Below are 14714 nucleotides of genomic sequence, written 5' to 3' on the forward strand. Positions count from 1 at the left end.
AAGCTTTAGCGTGACACAGATCTCCTCCTAGCACAGTTAATAGTTTCCCTCCTCCCACAATAACACAAAGATATTCTGTGTATCAGCGGTAGGGTTTTGCACCGGGAACGGCATAAGCCTACTTTCTCTACACCGTCTGTCTCTCCTCGATACGGCTTCCAGCTTCACCAGAGATATCACGCTCTCCATCGAGCTGAAGGCAGATATGGTTTAAATCTCCTTTTCCTATTTCCTTGTTCTATTTAACACCTGCACTACCTCCACAGTGCCTCCTCCCATAATCTTTGGGGATTAAGGGCTTACTGTGAGTAAACAATGCTGTGCTGCTACGTGTTATAGTCAGCAGTTGAAAAAAAACCCCAAAAAAACAAAGAACTTGTCTCGACATGCTGACGCAACATGGGGAGTTTAGAGGACAGAAATATGGTGGACCAAAATAACACTGATTATATGAAAATAAGGATGTTTAAAAAAAAAACTGGACAACCATGTATTTCATGTTTATAGAGTAAACCTGAACTGTGAGTCTAAATAAAACCTGTCCTCTTGGTCCTAGCCTTAGACTTTCCCTTTTTTTTTTTTTTTGGCACGATCACTAATATTTTTGTATTCTATCGATTTCTGCAGATGAATTTTTTATATTCTGATATCTGTTTCATTGTAATTACAAGACCTTTAATTAAACATGAATCATTTTCAACATTATTAAACATATTTCTAGACATTTTAAGGTTTCTTTTTTTTTTAAACTACTGATGTGGCTTCTAACTATAAATTTATGCTTAAACAAACTGAAGACCAAAAATCATACGCTACAAAAACAATATTAATATCAATTAAATGAGTATTGAATGAGTAATTAAGTCATTAAATGAGTCATTAAATAAGTAAATTAAGTTTAATAATCTGCTGTTTTTCTTTAAATTGTCAATCAATCTGTCTATATTCTTCACCAAGATGTCTTTCCTGGATTACCGGAGCTGGGCTGGAAAATACAGCGACTGTGTGCCAACTGTCTGTCTTTACTGAACAGCTGGTCGAGCCTGAGTCTTTACCACACACACGATTCTCATTGCCCGTCACTATACGCAAACACTCACACAAACATTTTGAACATTAATGCACAGAATTACAGCTAAATGTTTTGTGATGTCATTGTTAAATTCGCAGTAAATACCATGCTGTATTTATGTGTCTTTTCTCATATAGTGTGAGAACGGCCACAGCTGAGCCGAGTCATATTGATGATATAATTTATAATGTGTATAAATGATAAATCACCTAGAACAAAGGAGGGGGAAGTTATTTCGGCTTCATCGCGTATGCATGTGTGCGTGATCATTTTCCCAGCAATTCCATGCGGTAAAAATTATGATACTACAGCGTGTAGCAATTAGAATAATAAACTCCACAGTTTACTACAGAGTGCAGTAATTACTATAGTAAATGTTTCAGCTTACAACAGTATACTAAAGCGTATCACAATATCTGTCCTGTGGGATCTAAGGCAGGGCTCCTGATGTGAATCGGATAAGAGCTAAATAGTGTACTGTAGCTTTAACAGAATAGTGCGTAGATAAAAGTGTGATTTCACAAGTAAAGGCTGACTTAACAGGGGGGTCCCACTTACAAATAATAAATAAATAAATAAATGTATGTCCCAGGAATGTTTACAAGGATGATAACAAGAAGAAATGGGAGCCGCCTCAGTTTAATTTTTAAAGCAGCCGGTGCCAAGAGGAATCACAAATTAAGGTTAAGTAAGGTTTAATTTCTATTTTTATTATATTTTACTTAATTTTCATATATTTTATAAATGTTTTGATTGTTTTTATATGCAAAATATGATTATAGTGTTGGAAATTAGTCATATTGGTAATATTTTTGGGTGGCTGGAACGAATTATCTGCATTCACATTATTTCCTGTTGAAAAACACGTTTCAAAATACAGAGTTTCACCTTATGAACTCAACTTCAGAACTGAGTAAATATGTATGCTGATGTACCACTGTATACTGTAAAAACCTGGTGTATGCTGTACATACTTAGTTTAAAAAGTACTCTACCAGGAACACCAGGAGTGATGCAGGACAAGACATGGTGCCAAACCATTCGCATATTGTAAAAAAAAATTCAATTCAATACATAACAAGATATAACAGCTCCTGCCAAGTTTTTTTTAGAAGCTGAGAGGAAACCAGAGAACCCTGAGGAAACCCACATGGACACTGCGGCCGGCTGCAACACTTTGAACAGTTTTGTCTACTTTTGTCTGTTTACTTAAATGTGTTTTCCTGTTATATTGAATAGACACAGCAGGGTCTGATTTATGGTCATATTATCTGAAATCACCCAAATGAGGACGGGTTCCCTGTTCAGTCTGGTTCCTCTCACGGTTTCTTCCTTTTTTCACCTCAGGGAGGTTGTTCCTTGCCACCGTCACCCTTGGCTTACTCATTAGAAGTTTTTTTTATTTTGGAAGTAAAACTGAATTAGAGTGAACTTCCTGACAGCTACTGACTATCATTACATGTCACAACCATGTCAATATTATTTTACAAGCCTATTGTTTTAAATAATTACTGAGATGAAGGCAGTGCCAGATAACCGTACCGTCCAGGCATTTCAGAGTGTAGTGTAAGGTTATGGATATAAACTAGAGTCAGTATGATTACTGTAATAGGGATAATGATTTAGGGATTTAACTAATCCCTCACCCGCTGAGCTTTGGCGAGCTCTTCCTTCAGCCTCTCGTATCCTTTCTCTCTGACTTCCATCACAGAAGGGCTTCGGAGTCGAGACAGGCTGTCTGTGCTCAGGCCCATGGGGTCCTCTCCGTCATCAGCCAACGAGCCACTCCCATCGCCTGTCCCCGCCTCCTGTGAGGCCGAGCCCTCTGGTCCAGGCAAGCTACAGACACACAAGTAAATAATCAGCATGACTGATGTTTAAAGATTAAAATATATTTATACCTGACACACCAGACACAGAATGTAGGTATTAAATTGCTTAAACGTTATTTGTCCATGAAGAAATGTTAGTGGATTTCGGCAACTGCATAAAAACAGACAAATGCTTACGGATAACTCTATTAGAAAAACATGAATAGCTACATGTTCACGGTGTTATCTCATCGGCCAGTCATGTGACAGCAACACAATGAATAAAATCATTCGGATACAGCCTCAGTTCATGCTCACATCACACACAGCAAAATGTACAGGTAGTACCCGACCTACGAACATTCGAGTTACAAATTTTCGCAGATACGAACGGCATATATGGCTCTGTCGGGCTTAAGAACAAATCTGACGTACGAACATGCTCGTGGAACAGAACTTGTTCGTAAGTAGAGGACTACCTGTAATTTTCAGTGACTTTAACCACAGCATGGATGTTGGAAACATACGAGCTGATTAGTCCATTTCAGGACCAGATGATCTACATGGATTTTCACACACAACAAAACAACAGAGTTTAAACTAAAGTGTAAAGAAAGCACTCTTTACAACCATGGGGCACAGAAAAGCATTTAAAGAGCATTTCCTACCCATTTCCAGGCCCCCCGCCCCCCAGCATTTGTGACTCGAACATCAACAACCTAGAGCTTTAGCCACCACTCCCATGTCTTACATTTAATGTATTCTTGTAAAAATAGTTCCCCTTGAGGGTAGCTCGAGTACACGGCTTTGTTTTTATCCGAACTTCAATCTAGAAGCTTTTTATAATCAAACTTGCCACTCAGCACACCTGGTGATGTTTCCTCAGTCATCTTATTATCCATGTTAAAAGTGCCATTATCACACACAGCCGGGTGCTGCAATTATAAAAAGCCATTACGGTCAAACTTGATCATCTGATTAATTTGCATTAAAAAAAAAGGTAATGTGTTAAAATTTCTAGATTAATCACAAGGTTAATTTGTTAATATTGACAGCCTTAATATAAATCAATCTACAGAATATAGTTGTGGAGAGCTGATCATGATACTTGATGAATAAAGTCACCATAGGGGGAAACTTTTAATTGGCTAGTTTAAGCCCTTGGGGAATACAAAAAAAAAAAAAAAAAAGACTTTAATGTTTATAAAGGATATTGATTAATCAACCAGTTGCAGAAGCCTCTATACATTTTAACCACGTATAGATTCTAAAACTCTCAAACTCACTTTCAAATCTGAAAAGTCAAGATGGCATTGAAAAAAAAACAGAAGCATAAATGAAGACACAACACAGCACAGGAGCGGGTTTGCGTCAGGCCGGCCTCCCTGCACAGACACAGAGCAGCCTGCAATTACGAAGAAATGATCCACCAACAGGAAATAGCATCACGTTATAATTATTATTTTTTAATCCTGCTGCGAACAAGGCATGTCGTCGAGGATCTCGTCAGCGGGCGGAAACGACCCCTCGGTTGGCAGAGGACGCGTAAATACATGCTGTACGATGAAACGAGCTCGCGTGCTCCTGCTCCTGCCACGGTCACAGCTGGCTGACTTCCCACTCGTTTGCATATTGCGTGGGAGAAATCGAGAGTTAATCAGCATGCGTGCACACAAGATGCATTACAGCACTGCGCTGTTAAAGTCACCAATCATGACATTGTGTACTTCAGAGCACAGGATCATTTTAGGTGTTAATTATGGATGCGCTCATTCCAAGACGGTATTTCTATAGCTCACAGTACACGATCTATATAATCTACAAAGCTTTAAAAAAAAGAAAACAAGAGGCTGGGGAGTGAAACTGGCTTTTTATAATATGGGTGATAAATATTATGCAAAATTAATCAGAACTATAAAAGAATAGAAAGTGTGTGTCATTCTTCAATGAATAAAAAAGTAACGTTCTGCTCCTCAGCTCGTGGTTATTACCTGCCGTTATGCGCTTCATCGTTGTCCAGGTTTCTGGGAGCGGGGTACACCGGCTGGGTGGGTAACTGATCGACATAGAGAGTGTTGGGAGGGCAGGTGTTGGCGCTCACGGAGTGCGTGCGGTACAGGGTGCTGGGCGGCGCGGCGGGCTTCGGCGCATGCGACTCGTGGCTGCCGTGCAAGTCCGGGGTGGTGGGTGATGCCAGGTTCACCTCGTGGAAACCTTCGAGGGGTTCGCTGGCCATCGTCTCAGAGTCATAGTACACTCATCTAGGCACAAGGGAGAAATTCGATTAAAGAAAGGATAATAATCCTTAATCTGTAAATTGCAGCCTTAATGAAGATGAACGCGGTTTATTTCCCCTCGCCGTGTCGCTACACTCTTTAATCCAGTTTATCAGATTGAATTGCAGTATAGGTGTACAGTTACTGACTGCATCCCATCTGTTATCGTGTAGCTTAGCAGATCCTATCTGTAAACTCCAGCAGAGAAAAAGGAGCGACTGAGGACCACCACTGAGCAGATATTGTTAGGTTGATGGATTCTAAGGTGCGTTATATTGGGGTGTATTGAGAGTAGCAGGTGTATTTTCCTGATGGACAAAGTACAGGCATGCTGGAACATCGTATAAAGCAACGACTGGTGTACTGTATAGTTGTATGTATAGCCGAGACAACGTGTACAGTACCAGTCGAAAGTTTGTACACACCGTCTATTAATTTAGTGTTTTATTTTGTTAAGTAATTTACAGCCTGTGCCAAAACATACAGTACTGAAATTAAACGACAAACGATATCACCTTGTCGTCGTCTGTACGTTTCTTTTGCTTTCTTTCTTTGTTCCTTTTTTAACATTATGCCAGCTTCCACTGCTATATTCACGGTGAGAGTCAGTTTCTATTATTCAAAATGAAAACTAGATAAGATGTTAAAGATTATTTGTTCTAAGAACTTTAAAACTAAATTTAAATTTACTTTTTAAAAAGTGTAAACAAAATAAAACAAGTTCCTCACAGTAGTAGGAGCAAAAGTAATTACAGTCAAATAAAATGTGTTTGATGGACAGAAGGGTTTTACACAGAGGTGGAAAGAGTAATAAAAATTTGTACTCAAGTAAAAGTACTGTTACTTTAGTAATTTTTTTTATTAAAGTACAAGTAAAGTTACCAGTCTAAGAAAAAAATTACAAAAAATGTACTCAGAGTTAAAGTTAGAGTTTTTTTTTTTTTTTTACAGCGGGGGTGGGATGGGGGATTCTAGTGTAGTTCAAATAAGACAAGCGGACATAAATCTCAAACTGGTTGATTTTAATTAAAGGGACATAATAAAGCTGTTACCTTTCTTGTGCTTGAAATCAAAGTTTTTATATATTTTTTTTATTCATTTATTTTTTACTCAGTAGCGAATTTGATTTCAAATGTAGCAAAGTACAATACTTCAAACAAAACATACTTAAGTAAAAGTAAAATTACAGATTTTAAAGACTGGAACACAAAAAACTACTCAATTACAGTAACGCGAGTAAATGTAACTCCTTAATTTCCACCTCTGGTTTTAACACGATGTACGCTGTGGTGAATTTCCGTCTGTGAGTTTATTTCTCCTGAAAGACACCAACATACACACTACTCACGTGTTGATTTATCCTGGTATGTGTAATGTAATGTAAGTGTTGGAAGTGTGTGTGCACCGCCTCGCTGTAGACAGGGATCATATCATTCACGCTGCAGACTCCTGCAAAAGGAGACGATTTGCTAGTGTAATGCAGACACAGTTCTTGGTGGATTGTCACAGTTGAAAACACTCTCCTTTAATGTTCCCTACAAGTAGGCATCAGGTGGTGTGAGATCGGGGGAAATGGGACGGGTATAGGAAGGGATTGTTTTTATACCTTTTCAAACTCAGTCCCCATTCACGACCACTTTTCGTATGAGCGTAAATAATACTCCACTATGGAGACTTTTTCCTTCGTCAGGAGACTCGTTTCCATCATCAACTGCACAACACAACTTCCTTTTCACTACGGAGAACACGTGTGGCCGGAGCTATGCGCCGCCGACAAACGCACATGCACGAGTTTCTGTACTATACATTTTGGCACATAACGTAATTTCTACATTCTGGAACAAAACTGTAAATTTCAAGACTATTAAATGAAACATATGAAAATATGTACAGTAATTAAGTAACAGCAGCAAGAACAACATCAGTCATGTGTTATTTTAAAGCCAAGATGATCAGCTGTTTTAAAATGGTTCTTGCAAGAACAGTCAAGTGCATTTGCAAAACCCATCAAGCACCATGATGAAACTGTCTCTCATGAAGACCTTCCCAGGAAAGCAAGACCAAAACTTACCTCCGTTATAAAGACTTTACAGAGCAAAATTAGCAGATACATATTATTATTAAAAAGCTGATCAAAGAAGATTACTGCATATTTCGGATCTCTTCAGCATTGTTTTAACTATTGACTCGTACTGTAATTTCCAATACATGATGTAACTCCTTCTGGCTTACCATTCTGAAGAACTTGTGTGTGATCCTTTAAACATGTCTGATGTAGATCCTGTCGTAGAGACTTCCTCTCCCTGGGCTTTCTCTCTACCTAAAGACAAACGAACAGACAGCGAATCAGACTTAAAGTATTATCAGTTATTAAGCCTTGACAATAACACACACACACACACACAAAGTCAAAATTCAATATCTTGCATGTGGGAGTGATATAGACATGTACACATTCCTAACATGATGTCACACCCAAACGCAAATTCCAAAGGTCAACCTCACTCCTCGGTGACTAGGAGGTTTTTATTGTTGTATTTAATACAAATAAACCCAACTCGTATGCCTGCTTTAGAGATTAGCATGGCTTACTGTCTGTCAAAAACTGTTGCTGTGGCGACAAGCTTGCCATTGGCCAAGTACTGGTCCCACCCCTCATACCACAGCTATGTGTGTTAACAGACAAGTCACTGTAACAACATAGCAAATATTGCCATCTGTTTATATTACCATAGGAGTAAGAATCAAATCATTTATTTCTTGATTTTATTGTGTGTGTGTGTGTGTATATATATATATATATATATATATATATATATATACACACACATATACATATACACATACAGTACACACACACTTCAAGCACACGCACACAATTCAACTTGAGACACAATTTTGATTTACAAAATTTTTTTTTTATTGGCCATGCAAGCATGAACAAAGGTATAGTTTAAAGTTATATAGATATAAATTCTGCAAAGATATCAGGAACAGTTCGGAAAGATTTTATGCATCAAATAGTAACTTTTGTATTGAGAACAAAACACAATGAATAAAATTCTTTATATCTCCACTAAAGATGTGAATTATAGTTAGACAATTCAATTTGCTTTTTGAACATTTCAATTTCAATAAATTTTCGGTTCAACTAGATCCGTTAGCACTAATGTTTATTGTCTGATTTGTTTCAAGCAGCTATATTTCTTAAATATATTTCTCAAATGGTTGCAAAGTATCAAGGATTAATAGCCTCTGTTATTTAAATGCTGTGTAAGTTTTGTTACTAATGTTTAAATGTCATACAAAGCAATTTTTTTTTCCTGCCAATCGTCTGCTCCACACTCCAGTCCAGTAGGTGGTGGTATTGCACTAACTGCACATAAACTTAAAAAAGGAGAATTAGAAGCAATACTCAAACACCGAAGATGGAAACGATTTGCGTTTTAAGGAATCTGTCCATTTTTAAGATTTTAACATTTGAACCTAAATAGTTCAAAAATGGTAAGTCAAGTTTAAATCAACAAAAGATTAATTAAATTGAATAATCAGTTAAATCACAGAGCTCTAATTTCAATAACCCATTCAAAACTTCTCTTCTAATCAGATCTCTTATCAGATAAACAAACAAATAAATAAATGTTTTGGAAAATCTTTGGGAAAAGAATGATTGTATGAATAGGCACAAGAAACCCAAGCCAACAGTGAAGCATGGTGATGGGAGCATCATGTATGAAAAGGAAAAAGGCTGAAAAAAAAATACTGTTGCATGTTTAAGGAGAATTTCATCTTCCTGGCCAAGATACTGAATCTGAAAAGCAATGACTGCAAACCTACAGACAAAATAAGTAATAAGAGTCCTTACGTAGCATTTTCTGACTTCTGACTCTCTACTGACAATTTATGGACGATTTTGAAACACCTGCATTTATGGGATTAAAGATTTGATTGACGATAATTTGACAAGTCAAAGCTATAATTGCCAACAACAGCCTGGCAAAACAGTGTTACTGCAATTATGTGTGTACATTTAAACCAGATATGTGCATTGAAATAATATTAAATAGCACAAAAGATATCCTGTCTGAATTCTGTCTCCGCTCACTGTAAAGAAAAGCTTCTGTATTCTGGACCTGCTCCAAAATTAGGGTTGCTAACAACAAATCATTAATTGATTAACTGTTGTTAAGTATTTAACCAATTTAAAATGTACTCACCCATAATGTTTGTTTTGCATAACAATTCTCTGTACCTCACCTTGATATAATAACTTGTCCACCACAAGAGGGCGCAATAGCAGTTCAGAAGACTTGCAATACGGACATTGGTATTTATTCATGGCCAGTTCATTATGGTATTTAGTGGACTTGACTATGAATGAGGACAGACAGACAAAGAGGAATGTTTTTTTAAGCTTAGAAATGTGTTAGATCACAAAATAAATTAAATAAAAACTTTATATTATTAAAAGGAAAATATATAGTCAGTCAAAAGTTTAACTTGTCATAAAATACAAAGTTCAGGGAGAAGCGTTGCTAGATTGGTCAATTCCACAGGAACTGGGTTTAATTTACACTGTAAATGAAACTCTGGTAAGTAAGCAATAAAGTTACATATCATGGGTAGACTGCTGATTCGATATGTTTTTGAAATTACGATTTTTGCTTCAATTTTATTCAGTAGCACTAATGTTTATTATCAGATTTGTCTCAAGCAGCTAAATTTCTTACTGGTTTTACAGTTAAAAAAATACTTAAAGTATCTAACAACTATTGAAATGCGGTGCAAATTGTGTTGATTGTTTAAATGTCACATCTCGTATGAAGCGCTAATCTTTTCTTGACAATCTTATACTTCATACTCCAGTCCAGTAGGTGGCGGTAATGCATCAATCAGTGATAAACTCAGAAGAAGAAGTAGTTAAGATAGAAGTGGTTTGTATTTTCGGCAAAATCTGTTGAATACTCGTAAAGAATGAATCTGTTTTAAAACAACCTGAACAATTTTAAAAAGTGTGAATCAATTCAGAATTGAAAACTGAGCCAAAAAAAAAAAGCTTGAATAAATTGCACAGTGCTCACAGTTGTTCTCTACTACTTGCACACACACACACACACACACACACACACACACACACGAATTTATAATCTCAGAAACCTTAAAAACATTCACAAATGCATGTTTAGTCTCCAGTCAAGTCCATGTGTATATTGCACCTAATACCAAACTTTCTTGAGGCATGAGCTGGTGTAAGTATTAGAAACATGAACTACAATCTCTAGCCTTCATCCAGATAACCATCCAGTGAGCGTCAGTCCTGTGGGTGGAAACAGATCGGCGATTAGAATGGCCAGACTGGTTTAGAGCTGACAGGATTATGTAACTCAGATAACTACTCTTTGCAACCACGATAAGCAGAAAAGCATCTTGAAATGCCCGACATGTTGAATGCTGAGGTCAATGGGCTACAACGACAGATCGTCACATCAGGTTCCACATTTCTCAGACAAAGACAGGACTCTAGGAGGCTACAGCGAGGTCAGGTTCGCTCCTGTCCTGTTTCTATATCAACAACAGTGCTGCAATTCTCTCTACTTCTCCATACAGGTTATATTTATAGAAGAGGTACAGATCAGACTTGTCAGGATTCTGCAGGATGTAAGGAGGCCAGGAGAAAATGTCAGCGCTCTGCCAAAGCAGCACAGCATAAAACAAAAGTAGGCAGTCTGTGGAATACTAAACTCCTGCCAGCATGCAGCATATCAGACCAGACCGAGATCGGGTCCAAACTACGCCCCGTACCCCCTCTCCAATATTATACTAATCAAGCTGACATATTCTCGCTGCCACACCCAAAAGTCGGTCACGACAACATCAAAGGACTCATTCACATTCGCACTACATGCAGTAATTTTTTTTATTGGCTTACTTTTGAACTTCACATATAAACCGTTTTTCTCACATTTTCCTAAATTAGCTCTCTATTCTCCGCAGGGCGACAGTTTGACTGTTGATTTTTCTGCCATGATCAAAAGTGTTCAAATCATCTTTCCAGTCCCACACTCTGCACAGCCCGCTCCCACTATTCCTAACACAGCGCCTCCCCTCTCTCGTTCACACAGCCCATTCACACAGCCCAACACCCACTATCCCTCCTCACACTGCTCCGCCCCCACTCTCCCTCCTCACATGGCCCCTCCCTACTATCCCTTACACGACCCCACTCCACTATACCTTACATAGCCCCGCCCATTCTCCATCACACAGCCCCACCCCGACTCTCCCTCCTCATAGGGCCCTGCCCCACTATACCTCAACATAGCTCCGCCCATTCTCCATCACACAGCCCTGCCCCCCACTCTCATTCACACAGACCCACCACGGTTCCTCACACACCCCAACCCAATCTCCCTCTTTACATGTCATCGCCCCCCCTATCCCTCACCTCCACTCTCCCTATCTGTTGCACACGGCCCCGCCCCCACTTTCCTTTGCCCATAAATCAGGTGTTCATGCAATTTGTGCTACCTTGTTGACATATGCACTCATGGCAGGAAGAACTGATAACGTTCCATTTAAAAGTCAAATAAGTCAAAAGCATGTACCATGTGTTCAAAGAGCGTGTTATACTGGGAATTTTTTATTAAAATTGTTTCATCGCACAAGTGTACTGGAGTCCATCGTTGCTTTGCAGTTTGGTTTAGATTCACACTTCAGAGAATTAAACAAACCAAAAAGCTAAACTCTTGCAGAGGAGTCTGAAAAAACACTGGACAAAAGTAGCAGAAAAGGTAACCAAATCTTTGTCGATTATACTGTATATGGAAATCACTAAAATTACCCAAACACAGATGGCATGGAGCCTTCGTTAAACCTTTTTGTAAATTTTAGTTTCATTAGACAACTATACAAATAACCAGCATAAAACAATACAGTATGTGTACCTGCATTCAGTGTTTATTATCGAAAAACATAGTGTTTCTGCAGCTCTACAGCACTGTTCTTTGGCTCAGTTTGCATGCTGTGGATTGGTTTAGCGGAGCTTGCATGTGCAAAAAAAGTCACTTGCAAACCCAAATATACATTAGGTTTGTTTCCTCTTCCTTTGTCTGTTCTGTGTCGAGTCGCTTTTTCATTGCAATAGATTGAAAATGGTTTTCCAGATTAGTTTTCCTAGTGGAGCTTTAAAGTATCACTTTATGAAGAAAATAAATAAAACCTTCTCCTATTTTGAGTAAATGTCTCTAGCCATGGACTTGTCATAACAGAGGATCTAATTGAGAAGTTGCAACGGTGCAAAACCAACCACTGGACAGATGTTCCCTTCATAAGCACCAATACAGCAATCTTTCAGTTTGCAGAAATACTTTCCAGGGTCCAGACTGCAGTGGGCCATGAGACAACTTCTGGTCAACCTAATCAGGTTTTCAACCTTAATGTGTAGTGGAAAGTTACTAACCCCAAACAAAGGAAGGTCTGTTAAAGCACCACAATAAAAAATGAATGATTTGTTTATAGGAACCACTCCCAGGCTGCGGGAACTCACTGCACATCTGTGTAGTACACTCTGCTCGAACACCGTAACAGGAATGTTGGCATTAATAACTCCAAGATCAAGATCACCTTCAGTGGCCAAAGTCTGTTTTTTTTTTTTTCTCTCTGTTATCAGTCTGGTCTCTGATTAACTCTTAGCGTCGGGTGAGAAAAGAAAAAAAGTGTGAAGGCAGTTCAACCTGAAAACAAAATCTAACTAAAGATGACTGGAAGTACTCTCGGAAGGTGACACAGCACTCCTTATTCCATGCTTCCCTTAATCTGTTAAAGCCATAGAATTGTCTGTGGTTATTTTTATTATTGTATTGCATACGGAGCACTTTGGAAATGGTTTCATATATAAACGAACATCTGTATTTCTTATTTATGACATGGCTGATGCAATAAATGTCTCTCTTTTATGACTAATGAATGAATGACCAGCTTAGAACTCAGACAAGACCAAACCGAGATACAAACGAACCCATAAGGGTTCTCAGCACCTGTGCACTATTGAGAGTTGTGGAACTGGAAGAAAAAAGTAAAAAGCGTTTCTTTTTTTTGTGCACATTTCAGTTCATCAAATCAGGTCTTGTCTGCATTTTCGGTCCTCGTAATTATGAGAATGCTTTAGTTTCCCTGAGAAATACTGCTGATGGAGAAACCCTTGCGCTGCCCATCAATTACATCGAGGTCAATCCTGTTGAAGATGGGGGAAGGGAATGACAAAAAAATACATAAAATCACCAGTCTCCTGTTCACTGTTATAAAATATAAAATGATTACTAAATAACATTACATATGCATTGCAGAAAATAATCAGAGAGTGTTTTGCTCTTTGCTGTAGACCTGTCAGGATACTCAGTACACCGGTGCAGTCTGGGATTAAGTTCCCTCTGATCATTTATTTATTAAGGGGTTAAAAGCAGAAACACAGCACACTAGTATACAGAGGGAAAGCCATAAGCATGCACCTGTGTGTGTGTGTGACATCAGACAGAGGTCTGACAGGTGCATCTGGGCTAAGACTCATTCCCTACTCATAAGCAAGACAACATTTGGCCATCAGGATGTGTTTTAAACCCCTTGCATGCTCACTACCCCTCACCTTAGCATACTTGCTGGTTCAATTGTTATTTAGCCTCCAAGCTAGAGGCGTATTTACATAACAAGATGACTGGATAACGCCTGGAACAAGCATTTCTCTCTCAATAAATGATTTCTATTACATTTAAACATCAAATTATTATATTTCTTAGAAAATTCATATGTAGTAATTCATATAAAAGCTTAAAAAAAGCCATAAATATCGTGCGTATGAACCTAGCTGTCTCGCTAGCCGCATAAATACACACACGCGCACACACACACATACGTGCACGCGCCCGAATCGAACACCGAATAGTGCTGCTAGTTGAAGATAAAGCAAGCAGCTAGTTAGTGAGTTAGTTAGCTAGCAACGGTCTCTTTAGCTTTTTTTTAAATATATAATGCAACTTAATACATTAAAACACATTACCTCCAAGGCGTTGGCACGCTGCAGCCTTACTGCTCCTTACAAAATCCCCAAACCTGATATAAAATATATCTATGATTACAAATGAAAATAACGATAATAATGAAAAAATAATAATTTATCTGATTGAATTGTGCAGATCTTTTACACACACGGTGTGTGGCTGCTAACAGTAACTATGGCAGCAAGCAGCGAGGAGTGATACACAATCCATCCAACCGGCTACTTGCGTCACGCACACACATACACGCGCGCACGCACGCACGCGCTCTCTCTCTCGCGCGCGCGCACACACACACGTGCGTCTTACTATCCTTGCGAGGACCTTGGACCCCAGTAACCTGCTTGTTTTATTTTGTTGACTATTTGGTCCCCACTAGGATAAAAAAAAACTAATAATAATAATAATCCTCACACATACGTCTTAATATCGCTGTGAGGGCTTTGAGTAACCTGTTTTTTTTTTCTTTGTTTGTTTTTATTGTTGTTGTTTTTTTGTCAGAATA

The 14714-nt window shown here is 38.4% G+C and overlaps 1 protein-coding gene across 5 annotated transcripts in view; it reads right to left on the minus strand.

Annotated features, from left to right (window-relative positions):
- The window catches only part of rab3ip (RAB3A interacting protein (rabin3)), a 29154-nt gene extending 14714 nt beyond the window's left edge, over positions 1-14440 (minus strand). The window contains exons 1-5 of one of the 5 annotated variants that reach the window (XM_053508252.1): positions 14361-14440; positions 14212-14264; positions 7392-7479; positions 4875-5144; positions 2719-2911 (exon numbers count right to left, since the gene is read on the minus strand). In XM_053508252.1, coding sequence (XP_053364227.1) covers positions 2719-2911; positions 4875-5119 — 438 coding nt within the window. In that variant the 5' untranslated portion in view covers positions 5120-5144; positions 7392-7479; positions 14212-14264; positions 14361-14440. Of the gene's footprint in view, positions 1-2718; positions 2912-4874; positions 5145-7391; positions 7480-14211 lie in introns of all 5 variants that reach the window. The other 4 variants (XM_053508253.1, XM_053508255.1, XM_053508251.1 and 1 more) reach the window with 4 other exon arrangements.
- Between the last annotated feature and the right edge of the window lie 274 nt (positions 14441-14714).

The sequence above is a fragment of the Clarias gariepinus genome, chromosome 12 (genome assembly GCF_024256425.1).
Source record: "Clarias gariepinus isolate MV-2021 ecotype Netherlands chromosome 12, CGAR_prim_01v2, whole genome shotgun sequence".
NCBI lineage: Eukaryota > Metazoa > Chordata > Actinopteri > Siluriformes > Clariidae > Clarias > Clarias gariepinus.